Source organism: Lynx rufus, unplaced genomic scaffold, assembly GCF_022079265.1.
Source record: "Lynx rufus isolate CCGP_SWC_20201006 ecotype Redwood Valley unplaced genomic scaffold, mLynRuf1.p SCAF_23, whole genome shotgun sequence".
Taxonomy (NCBI): domain Eukaryota; kingdom Metazoa; phylum Chordata; class Mammalia; order Carnivora; family Felidae; genus Lynx; species Lynx rufus.
The window spans coordinates 15,129,835-15,144,989 of record NW_025814838.1 but is presented as its reverse complement, the minus strand read 5'-3'; the positions used below and the strand labels follow the sequence as shown (position 1 = coordinate 15,144,989).

The 15,155-nt window shown below is 45.9% G+C and overlaps 1 protein-coding gene across 1 annotated transcript; it reads left to right on the top strand.

Moving 5' to 3' along the window:
- Window positions 1-9,966: 9,966 nt before the first annotated feature.
- On the top strand, window positions 9,967-13,084 carry TNFRSF17 (TNF receptor superfamily member 17). Its single transcript, XM_047087406.1, has 3 exons — window positions 9,967-10,263; window positions 10,620-10,751; window positions 12,570-13,084. Exons 1-3 carry the CDS (start codon window positions 10,146-10,148, stop codon window positions 12,848-12,850), a joined length of 531 nt encoding a protein of 176 aa, XP_046943362.1. The 5' UTR covers window positions 9,967-10,145; the 3' UTR covers window positions 12,851-13,084.
- The last annotated feature ends 2,071 nt before the right edge of the window (window positions 13,085-15,155 follow it).

The following is a 15,155-nucleotide window of genomic DNA, read 5'->3' as shown; positions in this document are numbered from 1 at the left end:
TTGGTATCGCTGATATCTATATCTGTATCTATATCTATACCCCTTTATCTTTAGCCATTCTAATATGTTTGTAATGATAGCTCACTGTGCTTTTAATTTGCATTGCCCTAATGGCTCAGGATACCAAGTATCTTTCCATGTACTTATTGGCTTCTTCACTTAGGTGAAGTGTCTTTTCAAGTCTTTGCGCATTTTAAAATTGGGTTATATGGTTTTTTTTTTAAGTTTTTATTTATTTATTTTTTTAAAAAAAAATTTTTTTTTAACATTTATTTATTTTTGAGACAGGGAGAGACAGAGCATGAACGGGGGAGGGTCAGAGAGAGAGGGAGACACAGAATGTGAAACAGGCTCCAGGCTCTGAGCTGTCAGCACAGAGCCTGACGCGGGGCTTGAACTCACAGAGTGCGAGATCGTGACCTGAGCCGAAGTCGGCCGCTTAACCGACTGAGCCACCCAGGCGCCCCTATTTATTTATTTAGAAAAATTTTTGATGTTTATTTATTTTAGAGACAGACAGAGCACAAGCTGGGGAGGGGCAGAGACAGCCAGAGACAGAATCTGAAGCAGGCTGGCTCTGAGCTGTCAGCACAGAGCCTGACGTGGGGCTCGAAACCATGAACTGTATGGATCATGACCTGAGCCGAAGTTGGACACCCAACAGACTGAGCCACCCAGGCGCCCCTAATATTTATTTATTTTTGAGAGAGAGAGAGAGAGAGAGAGCAGGGGAGGGGCAGACAGAGAGGGAGACACAGAATCTGAAGCAGGCTCCAGGCTCTGACTTGTCAGCACAGAGCCCGACACGGGGCTTGAACCCACGAACTGCGAGATTGTGACCTGAGCGGAAGTCAGATGCTTAACCAACTGAGCCACCCAGGCGCCCCGCGTTGTTTGTTTTATTACATACCACCTTTGTTACTGTTGAGTTTTGGTTATTCCTGATATATTTTAAATACAAGTTCTTTGCCAGGTATATGATGGCAAAATTCTCTTCTAGTGCATATTTATTCTGTTAATGTGTCTCTCGCACAGCAAAAGTTTTAATCGAAATGAAGTCCAGTTTATCAATATTTCCTTTTATGGACTCATTCTTTTGGTGTGCAGTCTAAGATCTCCTTACCTAGCCTCAGGTCCCAAAGATTTTCTCCTATTTTTTTCCACCACAACTTTTGTAGATTTACATTTTACATTTAAATCTATGGTCCACTTTGAATTAATTTTTGTATCAGATGTGAGGTTTAGCTTGAGGTATGTGTGTGTGTGTGTATATATATATATATATATATATATATACACACACATATATATTTGGTATGGATATCCAGTTTTTTCAATGCAATTTATTAAAAAGACTGTCCTTTCAGGGAGCCTGGGTGGCTCAGTCGGTTAAGCATCCGACTTCAGCTCAGGTCGTGATCTCACGGTCTGTGAGTTTGAGCCCCGCGTCGGGCTCTGTGCTGTCAGTTCAGAGCCTTCTTCGGATTCTGTCTCCCTCTCTTTCTGCCCCTCCCCACTCATGCTCTGTCTCTCAAAATATGAATAAATGTTAAAAAAATTTTTTTTAAAGACTGTCCTTTCTCCACTGAATTTCTTTTAATCAAAAATCAATTGATTATATTTGTATGAATTTATTTCTGGATTCTCTATTCTGTTTCCTTTTTTTTTTTTTCTTCAACGTTTATTTATTTTTGGGACAGAGAGAGACAGAGCATGAACGGGGGAGGGGCAGAGAGAGAGGGAGACACAGAATCGGAAACAGGCTCCAGGCTCCGAGCCATCAGCCCAGAGCCTGACGTGGGGCTCGAACTCCTGGACCGCGAGATCGTGACCTGGCTGAAGTCGGACGCTTAACCGACTGCGCCACCCAGGCGCCCCTCTATTCTGTTTCCTTAACATATGTGTTCACCTCTCCGTGGTCTTAATTATCATGAGTCTTTTTTTTTTTTTCTTTTTAATGTTTCTTTCTATTGAGAGAGAGGGAGAGACAGGGCATGAACTGGGGAGGTGCAGAGAAAGAGGGAGACACAGAATCCAAAGCAGGCTCCAGGCTCTGAACTGTCAGCACAGAGCCCAACACGGGGCTCAAACCCACAGATGGCGAGATCATGACCTGAACCGAAGTCAGACGTTTAACCGACTGAGCCACCCAGGCACCCCTTAACTATTGTAAGTCTTAAAATTGGATGGCTTGAGTCTTCCATTTTTCTTTTTCTTTTCTTTTCTTTTTCTTTTTCAAGATTGTTTAGCTGTTCTAGTTCCTTTGCCTTTTCGTATAAGAGCCTAGCACACGGTGGGCAGGCGGTCCGTATCTGTCATATCTGTCGACTGGGAGGCTTTCCTCTGCCTCTCCAATCCCTCAGCGATGTGGACACCCCGGTCAGGATGTTCCGGGGCCTGGGGCTGTTGGTGTTTCAAGTGGGGACATAAAGTGTCACCGGGAGACGTCAGCGATTTGCAAAACGAGAAATCACCCTTCCCCCGCACCGTGAGCCTTAGACCGGCAAGCAGGCAGGACATTCTGGAAATCAGAGAAATCAAAGTGAAGCCACTTGGAAAAGTTCTAAAGAGCGGACAGGATGTGGCTCTTCTGATAGCCCGGAGGGAAAGCAGGAGTTCAGACGCGCTCCTCTTCAAAGGGAATCTTCCCTGAGAAGGAGCAGCCTTGGCCCTGAATCAAATCAGGCTTTTCATGTCCGCAAGCAAACAAGGCTTCTGAGTGATGTGCCCAGAGCTAAGTGAGGGGAAGAGAAGGAGGGAGGAGCGTCTTTGCATTGGAATCTTCTGGTGCAGGGCTGCTCAGCGGGGCTTCTGGGCTCTGCTTCCTCAGATCCTGGCTCTGAGGGGGGGGATCTCCTCCAGCTCCCCTCAGCGAAGGCCCGCTTCCCCCAGGCTCTGTTTCAGGTTGAAGAAGAAATGAAACCGTCTGGAGTTTGGGGATGCTCTGGTGGGCCAATGGTTCCGGCTAAGTGTTTGCTGTTCCTTTGTGTTCTTTGGGATTTCTTTCGTTTTGGACTGCACTGCGCTGGAAAGGGCTTGTTCAGTAAGAGCAGGTCTCCGGAAGCAGTTTTTAGTGGCAGTGAGGAGACCGCGCTGCGCGGTGGTTAATTCCACGGCTTTGGGGCTCTGTATCAGTCAGGAGAGGTGAGGTCATGTCGCAGTAACAAACACACCCAGATTTCACTCACGCCGTGTGTCTGTCTTAGCTCGGGCTGATGTAACAAAATATCATAGGTGAGGTGGCTTAAACAACAGACCTTTATTTCTCTCTGGAGGCTGGGGAATCCAAGATCACGGTGCCGACTGACTTGGCTTCTGGTGACAGCTCTCTTTCTGGCTTGTAGCTGGCCGCCTTCTCACTGCGTCCTTCCGGGGTGTGAGATTGCTTGAGAGAACGTTCTCTGGTATCTCTTCTTCTAGGGGCACTAATCCCATCACGAGGGCCTCCTCCTCGAGACTTCGTCTAAACTTAACCGCTTCCCAAAGTCTCCACCTCCAGATACCATCACCCTGGTGGCTAGAGATCCTACAAATACATTTTGGGCCCATCGGGGCCTTGCCATTCTGTGTGGCAGAGGGAAGGGCATGTGATGAATCCATGCGATGAATCTGTCTCTTCTGTTTACATTCCCTTAATCAAAGGAAGTTACACATGCACGTGTCACTTCAAACAGGGGTATGGGAAGTACAGTCTGGCCTTGTACTCAGAAGAAAGAAGTATATTGTGTAACAGCTCTAATGATCACCAGAGTGTGACTGTCTAGGTGTTGTTGTGAGGGTAGTTTTTTTTTTTTTTAAGTTTGTGTATTTATTTTTGGGAGAGAGAGAGACAGAGCACGTGTGGGGGAGGAGCAGAGAGAGAGGGAGACACAGAATCTGAAGCAGGCTCCAGCCTTTGAGCCGTCAGCAAAGAGCCCCACGTGGGGCTTGAACCCACGAGCCGCGAGATCACGACCCGAGCGGGAAGTCAGATGCTTAATCGACTGAGCCACCCAGATGCCCTGCTGTGAAGGTGTTTTTAAGGTATGACTAATGTTTAAATCAGCACACTTTGAAGGAAGCAGATCACCCTCCATAATGTGGGTGGGCCTCATATAATCAGTTGAAGGCCTTAACCACAAGGACTGAAGTTTCCCAAGGAAAGAATGTGGCTTCAAGACTGCAACCTAGAAACTCTGCTTGGGTTTTCAGACTGCCTGGCTTGGCCTCTGGATTTTTGACTCAAGACTTTGAGTCTTCCGTGAATTTTCAGCCTGCTCGCCTGTCCTGTGGATTTCGGACGTGCCAGCCCCCCGAACTGTGTAAGCCAATTCCTTGGAATATCTATCTATCTCTCTTGGCTTTTCTTGGTTTCAAGCCTGCCAGTTCTTAGACTGGAATTTATACCAACACTGTTGATTCTCCTGGGTCTCTAGCTGGACAGCTGTAGATCTTAGAACTTAGAAGCCTCACTAATTGTAAGTCAATTTCTTATAAGTCTCTCTGTCTCTGTGTATATATTTATGTATATGTTTGTTTATACACCCACACACACACACACACACACATCCTGTTGGTGGTGTTTCTCTGGAGAACCCTAATTCAGGTTTAGATTTTTCTCTCCAAGTGAAAAATCTACTAAAGTCCCTGGAAGAAATTGTGTACTTTTGGTTTGAAGTTGAGAGCTAAAGGTCAAGGGGCACCTGGGTGGCCCAGTCGGTTAAGCGTCAAACTTCGGCTCAAGTCATGATCTCATGGCTCGTGAGTTCGAGCCCCGCGTTGGGCTCTGTGCTGACAGGTCAGAGCCCGGAGCCTGCCTCGGATTCTGTGTCTCCCTCTCTCTCTGTCCCTCCCCTGCTCACACTCTCTCCCCGCCTCTCTCTCAAAAATAAAGAAGCGTTAAAAAAAAAAAGAGCTAAAGTTCAAAGTGTTCTGCTGTGCAAACTTGATCATAGTTTAATAATATAGGGAGAAGAATCTTCTGGTTGGATGGAGTTCTCCTTGCAGAGAGTGCTAATGGCTTTTCAAGTTTGAGGGAGCGTCTCTGCTTTTTCAGAGCTGTAAGGAACCACAGAAGCTTGGGGCTAACTTGGGAGGTTGGTTTTCCTCCTGGGTTTTTTTTTTTTCTGTATTTTCCTCCTGTGTAGAGTGAGGTCAGACCCAGCAGTCTTTTGGTGACGTTATCACATCAACAAACTCTATCGTGAAACTTTAAAAAATCCTTATTTTAAATGTTGGTCCGCTAAGTCCCTACGTCACAGTCTTTGAGACCTGGGGGGAATCGTGGAGCTAATCTGGACTCATTTTTCTCAAATTGTGTTCCATGAAACATATATTCCGAAATGTTCATAGGTGGTCCTTGAAAAAAGGGATTCCATGACCAGGTAGGTTTGGTAAAGGCAGCGTGCACTCTCTCCCTTGTCGCAAATCCAAATGCTCTTCAATAAAGTTTGAGGTTCTTCTTATACTTGGAAGTAGAGATATCAAGTAGTCAGTTAGTAGATGGGTCTGGATTTCAGGGGCAAAGTTGTTGCATTTGTAGATTCGGAAGTTAACACATTTAAAACCATGGAAACAAGGGCACCTGGGTGGCTCGGTCGGTTAAGCATCCAGCTCTTGGTTTCGGCTCAGGTCATGATTTCACGGTTGGTGGGTTTCAGCCCTATATCGGACTCTGCTCTGATAACGTAGTGCCTGCTCAAGATTCTCTCTCTCCTCTCTCTCTCTCTCAAAAATAAATATTAAACATTTTAAACATTAAAAAAAAACAAAAAGCCACTCACAGAGAAGCAGATGAGATGACCCTGGAGAGGAATAGGAGGCATGAGGTCTGGAGGTGCTGCAGCTTTGTTGTGACCATGAGGTGAGGGCCCAAGAATTGAGGCAAGACCCAGAAGATGGCATTGCTGAACCAAGTGACAGAGAGAAACCAGATGCTAAGACAAAACTCAAGCTACTAGAGCCGATTCTACCTCTGGATTTCTCAGCTGGACGTCGATAAATTCCTTTTTGAGTTTTTATGTGATTTTATGTGATTTCACTGTGTCCTGACTAGTATGACATCTCCCAACCTCTTTTGCACACTCACCTCTGTTTCCTCCTAGTCTCTGTTTCCCCATCTCCTTACCTGTCCTGCAGGTGGACCAACTGACCCCGAGATGTCAGAATTAACTAGTCGCTCCCCTCTTGAAGAGCAAAGGAGAGGGCACACCTTCCCCCAGTCTGTGTCTGTTGTCACTTCAGACATGAGTGGAGCGATCAGCTAAAAATCGGTTAATGTGGCTAAAGATTTTATTTTTAGTTTTAGATTGCTAGCCGCCAACCCAAACTGACTCTGGCGAACCCAAGCCGCAAGGGGAGTTTATTGGAAGGATCACAGGCTTCCCCCCACAGGATCAAAGGCAGAGCTGGACACACTGCACAGCAGCCTTGGGGAAGCGGAGTGAGGGGGGGTGGTGCGCGTCCTGGGGAGTCTCAGCAGGTTTTCATCAAAACCCTTTCCGGGCTGACCCACCGCCTTGGTGCTCTCTCTGTTCAAGCTTGGAATGACTGGGAGAGAGAACATGTTCTAAGGACAAAGGCGTGACACAAAATGAGCCTCTTGGCCCTGGTTCCCAGGAGCCCAGCCTGCACATCGGAGAAGCTTGGTGGAGATCTCTCTGTGGGTGGAGCTGTCCCTGGGCTTCTCAAAGTGAAGCCGAGAGGCTCCCAGGTGGTTAAGAACAACCTGTGCAGGCCTTCCCTGCTCAGTGGGAGCCCAGTGGGGGCTGGGAGATGCTTCCCTTGGTGCTTTTGGCTTTCAGGACTCACGGTGGCCCAGATGCTGCCCATCAGGGGTCTCTCTGACATCTTTAATCTTTATCCCTTTCCCCTTGGTCCAGGCTGTTCATGCCTTTTGCTCTACCTTCTTTCCTCTTCCAAAAGCCCCTCCTTCTACAGACTGAATGTTTGTGTCTCCCCTCCCCCGGTCCCCCATTCATGTTGAAACCTAATCATTAATGTGATGGTACTGGGAGGTGGGGTAAGTTTATTTATTTTGAGACAGAGAGAGAGTGGGGGACAGGCCGAGAGAGAGAGGGAGAGAGACAGAATTCCAAGCAGGCTCTGCACTGCCCAACACAGAGCCCGATGCGGGGCTGGAAGTCACGAACTGTGAGATCATGACCTGAGCCGAAACCAAGAGTCAGATGCTTAATCGACTGAGCCACCCAGGCACCCCTGATTAGTGTCCGTGTAAAAGAGACTCTAGAGAAATCTCTTGCTTCTTCTGTGCTGGAGGATTGTGGCCAGTTTAGCTTTTCCCTTAGATTTCCCTGTTTCTGCCTGAACTCTGGGATTCTCCCTAGGTTCAGGAAGCGGGCTCTCACCAGGTGCTGAATCTGTGAGAACTGCATTTCTGTTTTCCGTAACAGAACTGTATTCTGTAGTATTCTGCACAGAGCGGCCTGAATGAACTAAGACACCATCCTTTAAAAAAGCGATTCTTATTTAAAGAATGATTCTTCCAAAAGAATGATTCAAACAGTACCAACGATTTTTCAACGAAAGCGAAGTCTTTTTCCCAGCCTGTACTTCCTGTCTCTTGTCAGTAATTGCGATCAGTTTTCTGGGTATCTTTCCGGACGTATCTCGTGTCTATACCTCTATATACCTTCTATATTTTACTCTGTCCACCTGCTGTCAGCAGAACGCATTACACACCTGCTCGGTAACTTGGATTTTTCACTCAGTGATGTAGTGTTCGTATCAGAACGCATCTAGCGCATTCTTTTGGACGGCTGCGTAGTATTCCACTGTGAGGCCCCCCACCGACAGACAGGCTTTCGAGAATACGAATGACGTGGCAGTGAACATCCTTCTGCACCTGATGTCAGGCCCCTGAGCGAGCCCATCTGTCACAAACAACAGTGCCTTCCTTCCCCAGAGTTATCACAGCTTTGGTCGCCCCGAGGCATCGCCCACACTGACTGCTTCCCTTTCTCCCCACTCGTTGAAGACTTACCATATGACTTCCGCCCATGGATATCCTCAGAGGACACCGGTGACCTCGTGCCTTGGTGTGTCAGCTCCGGCTTTTCTGTAGGATTTGACCTCACTGCCCATCTCGTTCTGAAAGTCTCCTTGCTTGGCTCCTATGGCGGGTGATCTTTGTCCTCCTAGCTTCTCCGTGTGTGCTGTTCCTGTGACCTTTGTCTGCCTTATTGTCTGGCGGGAGCTGGATGGAATGGAACCTTCTGGGTCAGTCCTTGGCCCACCCAGGCGTCACATGTGTTTCCCTCACTGCCTGGACCCCACAGGAATATGGGGTTTTGATCAGTATCTGAATTCACGCTCTCTTTTAGGCTCCAACCCTTCATTTAAAAAAAAAAAAAAAAGGGTTGTTCTTAATTCCTGCATTTTATGTTATCACTCTTTTATTTATCTTAATTTTTTTAATGTTTATTTATTTTTGAGAGAAAGAGAGAGACAGAGTGCGAGACGGGGAGGGGCAGAGAGAGAGGGAAACACAGAATCTGAAGCGGGCACCAGGCTCCCGAGCTGTCAGCGCAGAGCCCGATGCGGGGCTCGAACTCAAGAACTTTGAGATCACGACCTGAGCCGAAGTGGGAGGCTTAACCGACTGAGCCACCCAGGCGCCCCTATTATCACTATTTTAATATTTATTATGTACCATTTAAAAAAATATGAAAAGGTGTTAAGAATAACAAAGAATATAAAAAAATAAAAAAAAAAAAAAAAAAAAAAAAAAAAAAAAAAAGAATAACAAAGAATAAGGGTACCTGGGTGGCTCAGTCGGTTAAGCATCTGACTCTTGGTTTCAGCTCAGGTCATGATCTCATGGTTTCGTGGGTTCGAGCTCCACATGGGGTGTGGGGGGGTGCGCTTCGCTGGCCGCTTGGAGCCTGCTTGGGATTCTCTCCCTTGTCCCCTCTCTCTCTGCCCCTTCCCCACTCGCTCTGTCTCTGTCTCTCTCAAAATAAACACATTAAAAAAAAAAAGAATAACAAATAATACAACAAAAGAATTCCACAGCAGCTATCAATGTAACCACCACTCGGCTTAATAAAAATGTGAGTCTCTTTTGTATCCTCCCTGTATCCCAGAGATAATTACTGTACTGGATCTGGAGTTTGTCATTTTCTTGCATTTTAATCGAGTCCTGAATTTCTGGCTGACCTCTCCGGATATCTCTCCATGGGTATCCTACTCAGTATGGCTAAAAGCAAATGCAAATGCATTTAGATTAAGAGGAAAATGCGCCCTATCTATCATCGATCTTCAGAAACCCTTCCAGAAAGATTTATATCAGCGGTCCATCCAACGACACGGCAGCAGGCCTGTTTGCAACCTCTCTGGTACATCAACGCGTTGACTCTTTCTGGATGCTAGGACTGTGGATAACTTTTCTGTCTGCTCATTTGCATTTCCTAAGTTTTCGACAGCATTGTGTGGGCTACGTTACCGCTACCGCTCGCGTCACTCCTGATACCCCAAACTTTTCTTCCCCTCAACCCTCTTCCCAACTTCGCTTTTAGCCTAGACGTCCCTGTTTCTGTTGGAATTCTGGAATTCTTCACGGGTTGGAAATGTGGTAGCCGAGCTTGACTCCTTTTTCCCTTTTTCACAGGCCATCAGCTTTTACTACGCTCCGTGGTTGAGTGGATTTCTATTCCCCCCCACCCAGCAGTTAGATTTTAAGTTCTTAAGGGGCACAGACCTCATCTCATCTATCTCCCTGGGGCCGATCACACAGCACAGCTCTTCAACAGATGGGCCCAAAACGGTTTTCAAACCTTTCTGCCTGATGCCTCAGGCTTGCCTGTGTCTTGCAACTGTCACCTGGCTTATTTATAGACATTTCCTCTATAAATAAGCAGTTTCTGTTTCAGGTCTGGTTTGTCCTTGGTATTTCCACTCTACCTCTTGCCCCACCCCTAGGTCTCAAACTTAGAATCCAGAATTGGAGCTGGTATTCAAATCCTTCACCACAGTACGGGGAGATAGCCCCCGCAAGAACTAAGTCATCGTGGTGAAGTTCTTTTTCACCCTCGACACCCTAGCTGCTGTCGTTAACGTTTGCTGCGGACTTCTTGACGAGATTTTACTTGTCCTTCCATGCTGTTCGTTCTGAGGTTTGCTTCTTTCTCTTTGCGATCCAGTTCCGGATGGCTCAGCCGTGCTTCCAAAATGAATATTTTGACAAGTTGCTTAATGTTTGCAAACCTTGTCACCTTCGATGTCTTAATACCCCTCCCTCACCATGTCAGCGATATTGCAGCGCAAGTAAGTAGTTCCGCTTAAACAATTAATTCATTCATGTCAAGGAGTTTCTCTACGTCGGCTCTTTACTCAAAGAAGAAACATTACAGGAAAGATGGTGAGATCTTCTGAATCAAAAAGTGCAAGGAAACAAGGCGAGCGTTTAACTGCCAAGCGGAGCCAAGTAATTATTCAGAAGTGAACTCAGTTTTATTCGGCACTGTTAGCAACAGAGGTTTTACCGACTCTTCTAATTAAGTGTTATTTAGAATCTACAAATCCGTGCTGATGAATTAGGGGGATTGGAGGACAGATCACCTTTGCTTGATGTGGATATCCCGTTGTCAGTTCATTATCTCTCTGATATTGTTTTAATGCAGTGAAAGGAACAAATACAATTCTCTGGACCTGTCTGGGCCTGAGCTTGACAGTTTCTTTGACGGTTTTCGTGTTGATGTTCTTGCTAAGGAAGATGAGCTCTGAACCATCAAAGGACGCATTTAAAAACACAGGTTGGTTTGATGGTCCCTCTTTGAAATCTATTTCCAAGAGCTGGCTATTGTGAATTTCAGTTCCTCTTCCTTTTTTCATGTTATTTTATTTGGTTAGAGTCCTTTTGAGTGTGTTAAAGGACAGTTATGTTAAACGAACTTTTGGCGTTTTCGGTGTTTGTATCTTCTCTGGAGGTACCCTACAATGTCAGCCTTCCCCCAGATTCTTCCCTTGGTAATTACTCTTTTGAAGTACTAAGGTTTTCTTGGCAAACATCCAGCTCTTTGACCAAAGTTCGCACCTTGACTGGATGTGCGGAAACTGCTAGCCAGGTTGACGACCATCAGGAAAAATGTATTTGGCAAGATCCCTGGCCATATTTTTAATACAAATGTTAAGTGCTATTTGCTTGGGTGAACATTTTGCTGCCCAAACGATGCTAGAAATGAATAATAACCAGTTGTCGTTAGATTGTTTGAGGAGTCATTTCAAAGATTAGTATCTTTATTAGGCGGTAGAGAAGCGGCCTCAGAGAAATGAATGCTCTACTTAAGGGCTTTTTAAGAAAAAAATATTTCTGTAGCACCTTTGTCTGTGATCTGATCCCCAAACACTTTGCAGCCATTGGCTTATTTGCTTATGCACTTATTTTCCGTCCATAACCTGTAAAGCACTCACCTCATTTGCTTCCTAGTGCAGTGAAGAGAGTTGGATGGCTGTTTTACATAATTTATTCATTTTTTATTTCCCCCCCTCCCCCCCTTCCCGCCGGGGTCTGAGAGACAGGTGGGGAGTGACTTTAAGTAGAACATTTTGGGAGATGGAGTTATTCTGTGGCAGCTTGGAGAAGTAGTGAAACTTGCCTTCACAGGCATATAAATGGGGACATAATAGAAACTCCTACCTTACGTGATCATGAAAGATTCATGATAAAAAAATTTGATATGCTACCAAGTGCTCTGTAAGAGAAGCATCTTTACTTTGAATTCTGAAGTGTGGCCCAAAGGCTGGGTTTGGTGTGCTAGAACATATGGTAATTTGTCACCTTGCATGTGTCAAGTGGGGCCTCAATGCCTCCAAGGGCCAAGTGGGTACCCAGTGAATGCAGTGGGCCAGGTGGAGACTTCAGCCGTGGATGCCCTTCTGAAGGAGACTGGTGCTCTTGACTCTGGCCATTTGTTTCCGTGGAGGAATGTTAGCTCCAAGTTGCCACGTTTTATTGTTGTTGTTGTTTTAAAGAGACCAATCCCCTAGATTTGCAGGTGACACCTCTGGAATTTTTTAAACTCTTTTAGAAATTATTTATTTATTAAAAACGGTTTTAATGTTTATTTATTGTTGAGGGAGAGAGAGAGAGGCGGGGGGGGAGAGAGAGGGGGGGGGAGAGAGAGGACATGAGCGGGCGAGGGGCAGAGAGATAGGGGGAGACACAGAATCGGAAGCAGGCTCCAGGCTCTGAGCTGTCAGCCCAGAGCCCGACACGGGGCTCGAACCCACCAACCGTAAGATCATAGCCTGAGCCGAATTTGGACACTCAACCGACTCAGCCACCTGGCGCCCCCCCCCCCCCCCCCTTGTAAAAAACATCTCTTGATTTCTAAACGTGGGCCAACAGAACATGTAAGCAAACACTTGAAACCACTGTGTGGCCTAAACAGACTCTGTCTCCAAACCCACTGTGGCCCATCGGTTCGTGACTTCTGGTGCAAACATACTCACTTGTTTTGTAGATCTGTCTGCATTGCTTTGAGCCCTAATGTGTGTTGCTGAGACTGTCGTGACCCACCTGTCAACCACCTGGGGAGTTCAGGTTAACGGTTCTGTTTCCGCATCCCCAGGATCGGCTCTCCGGAACGAGGCAGAGGCTGACCAACGCGAGAGCCGCGAAAGCAGGACTGGAGCGAAAGTACTCCTCTCGAGGGCCCTGGAGTACACAGTCGAAGAATGTACCTGTGAAGACTGTGTCAAGAACAAATCCAAGGTCGATTCTGACCATTCCTTTCCACTCCCGGCTATGGAGGAAGGTGCAACCATTCTCGTCACCACGAAAACAAATGACTACTGCAATAGCCTGGTAGCTAGTGTCACAGAGATGGAAAGATCCATTTTTACCAGATAATTGACCATGTCGCCTGGTATCGAGCTGCTTTGAGCATCTTTTGTCAGAAGGCAGAAGGGCGATGTATCCCATCTCTTTAGGATGATTGTATGTGTCAGTTGCCGATAGAGCTTTTTTGGTCCTGTAATTCCAGCCAATCGTTATGTTGGCTATACTTCCCTACTTCATTGTTGGGAGCCTAACTGCGTAAATTTCCTTGGTTTCATGATTAAATTCTTGACTCACTGAAAAAAAGCCCTGCAGTGTGTAAATCGCATAGTCACACATTTCTCTGGTAGCCACCTTCTCTCCTAGACCTGCACGCATACATTTAAGGCCAGATTGGAATTTTCTCTTTATTATTAAAGGGAAGCAAGGTTGTTCTATGTACTCCTGTAGGTAGGAGGAGCCTAGAGTCAACCACAATAATTTAGTGCGCGAGGCAGGAGTGCAAGGTTCCTGACCTTGTAAGCTTCCAGCTTAATGGAGACATCAGGCATTATTATAATTGTATAAATAAACGTGGAACTGCAAACTGTGACAAGGGTATAGTAGGTATCACTTTCAGAACCCGAATGCAGGTAGTAATAATTATAACTAAAACCTAGCCTAATGTGCCAGGAATGTTCTATATGCTTTACCTGTACTAACTCATTTAATGCATACAGCAAATCACAAAGTATGTGGATGATTCTTATCTCCACGTTATAGATGATGGCAAAAACGTTTTACAGATGTTAAGTCAGAGCAACTTAACGTAACCAGTAAATGGCAGAGCCAGGATTTAAACCCAGGCATCCTGATCTTTTTCTCTTTTCTCTTCATATCAGTTGAAGTCCATTCGAATTCCCCGAAATCTTTCCGGGCTACAATTTTAGTCATTACTGGGGAGCATTCCTCTCCCGGGGTTGTTTATATAGGTCCTGGGGTGCTATGGAAAGGTTATGCAACAGGTGATGCCTTCTGGTAATGTTGACTTTGATCATTAAGATGCTCACTGGTACACCGAGCATAGATCTCTTGGGGCGTTGTGACTTTTGTGTCAGGTTTGGGATATGGGCTCCCATTTGGGGCCCATAATGGTTCCATTCTAGGCTCTTGAGGGCTACGGGAGACAATACAGTACAGTGGTTAAGGCATTGGCTCTCGGAGCCAGACTGCCTGGGTTTGAATCCTGGCTCTGTTGCTAGAAGTTATAAATGTTGGGTGACTGTGAGAAAGTGACTTACACACTTGTGCCTCAGTTTCCCCATCTGTAAAATGGGAATGATAATAGTATCTCCTTATAAGATTCTCTTAAGGATTGAATGAAAACACACTGACACACCCAGTTGTATACACACGTGTACATATATTTTTTCCATGAAAGTTATCTGGTTCATAATATTTTGAGTCAGTTATGCTGCTGTAATGATTAGTCCCTTTGAGTTGTAGTAGCTCTGAGAGCAGGCATACATTCCCTTTTAATATACGGAACGTGGCTCCTAGCTTCTCACAGACCCTTTTCCTTCTCCCCTCCCCCCCAGTACAATCTCTTCAATAAGTAGTTTTTCAAGGCCAAGAAGAGTTGTAGACTTTAAGCTTTTGATTCTTGGTCTTTGAGGACCGGGCTAAAATCTCAGAAAAGAGGAATCACAGTATCTAAAGGGGGTGAGTGGAGGCAGAACACATAAAGCACAGACTGCAACGTCAATGACTTACCCTGGGTCAAGTGCCAAGAAGAAAAGGCACAGAGTGCTACGAGGGGGTCTAACAAGTTAGGCTCACAACAGCTCCATGAAGCAGGTGTGCATTGCCTTACTGAAGTTTCCAGAGGCAGGTGGACCTAATTAGGGGTGGGGGTGTGCAGGGGGTAGATGTAGATACACAGACTCTTCAGAATAACAAGTTTATTTATTTTGAGGGAGAGAGAGAGAGAACGAGAGAGAGGGAGCAGGGGAGGGGCACAGAGAGAGGGAGAAGAGAGAGAGAATCCCAAGCAGGGAGCCCGGCACAGGGCTCAATCTCACAAATCATGTGACAGTGCCCTGAGCCGAAATTCAAGTTGGATGCTTCACCGACTCAGCCACCCAGGTGCCCTTCTTTTTCCTTTAAATTTTTATTTAAATTCTAGGTAGTTAACATACAGTGCAATATTGGTATCAGGAGTAGAATTCAGTGATTCATCATTTACAAACAACTCAGTGCTCATCATACGTGCCCTCCATAATACCCAGCCCCCACCCACTTCTCTCCCATCAACCCTCAGTTTGTTCTCTATCCTTAACAGTCTCCTATGGCTTATTTCCCTCTCTCCTCTTGTCTGGTGGGTTTTTTTTGTTTTTAA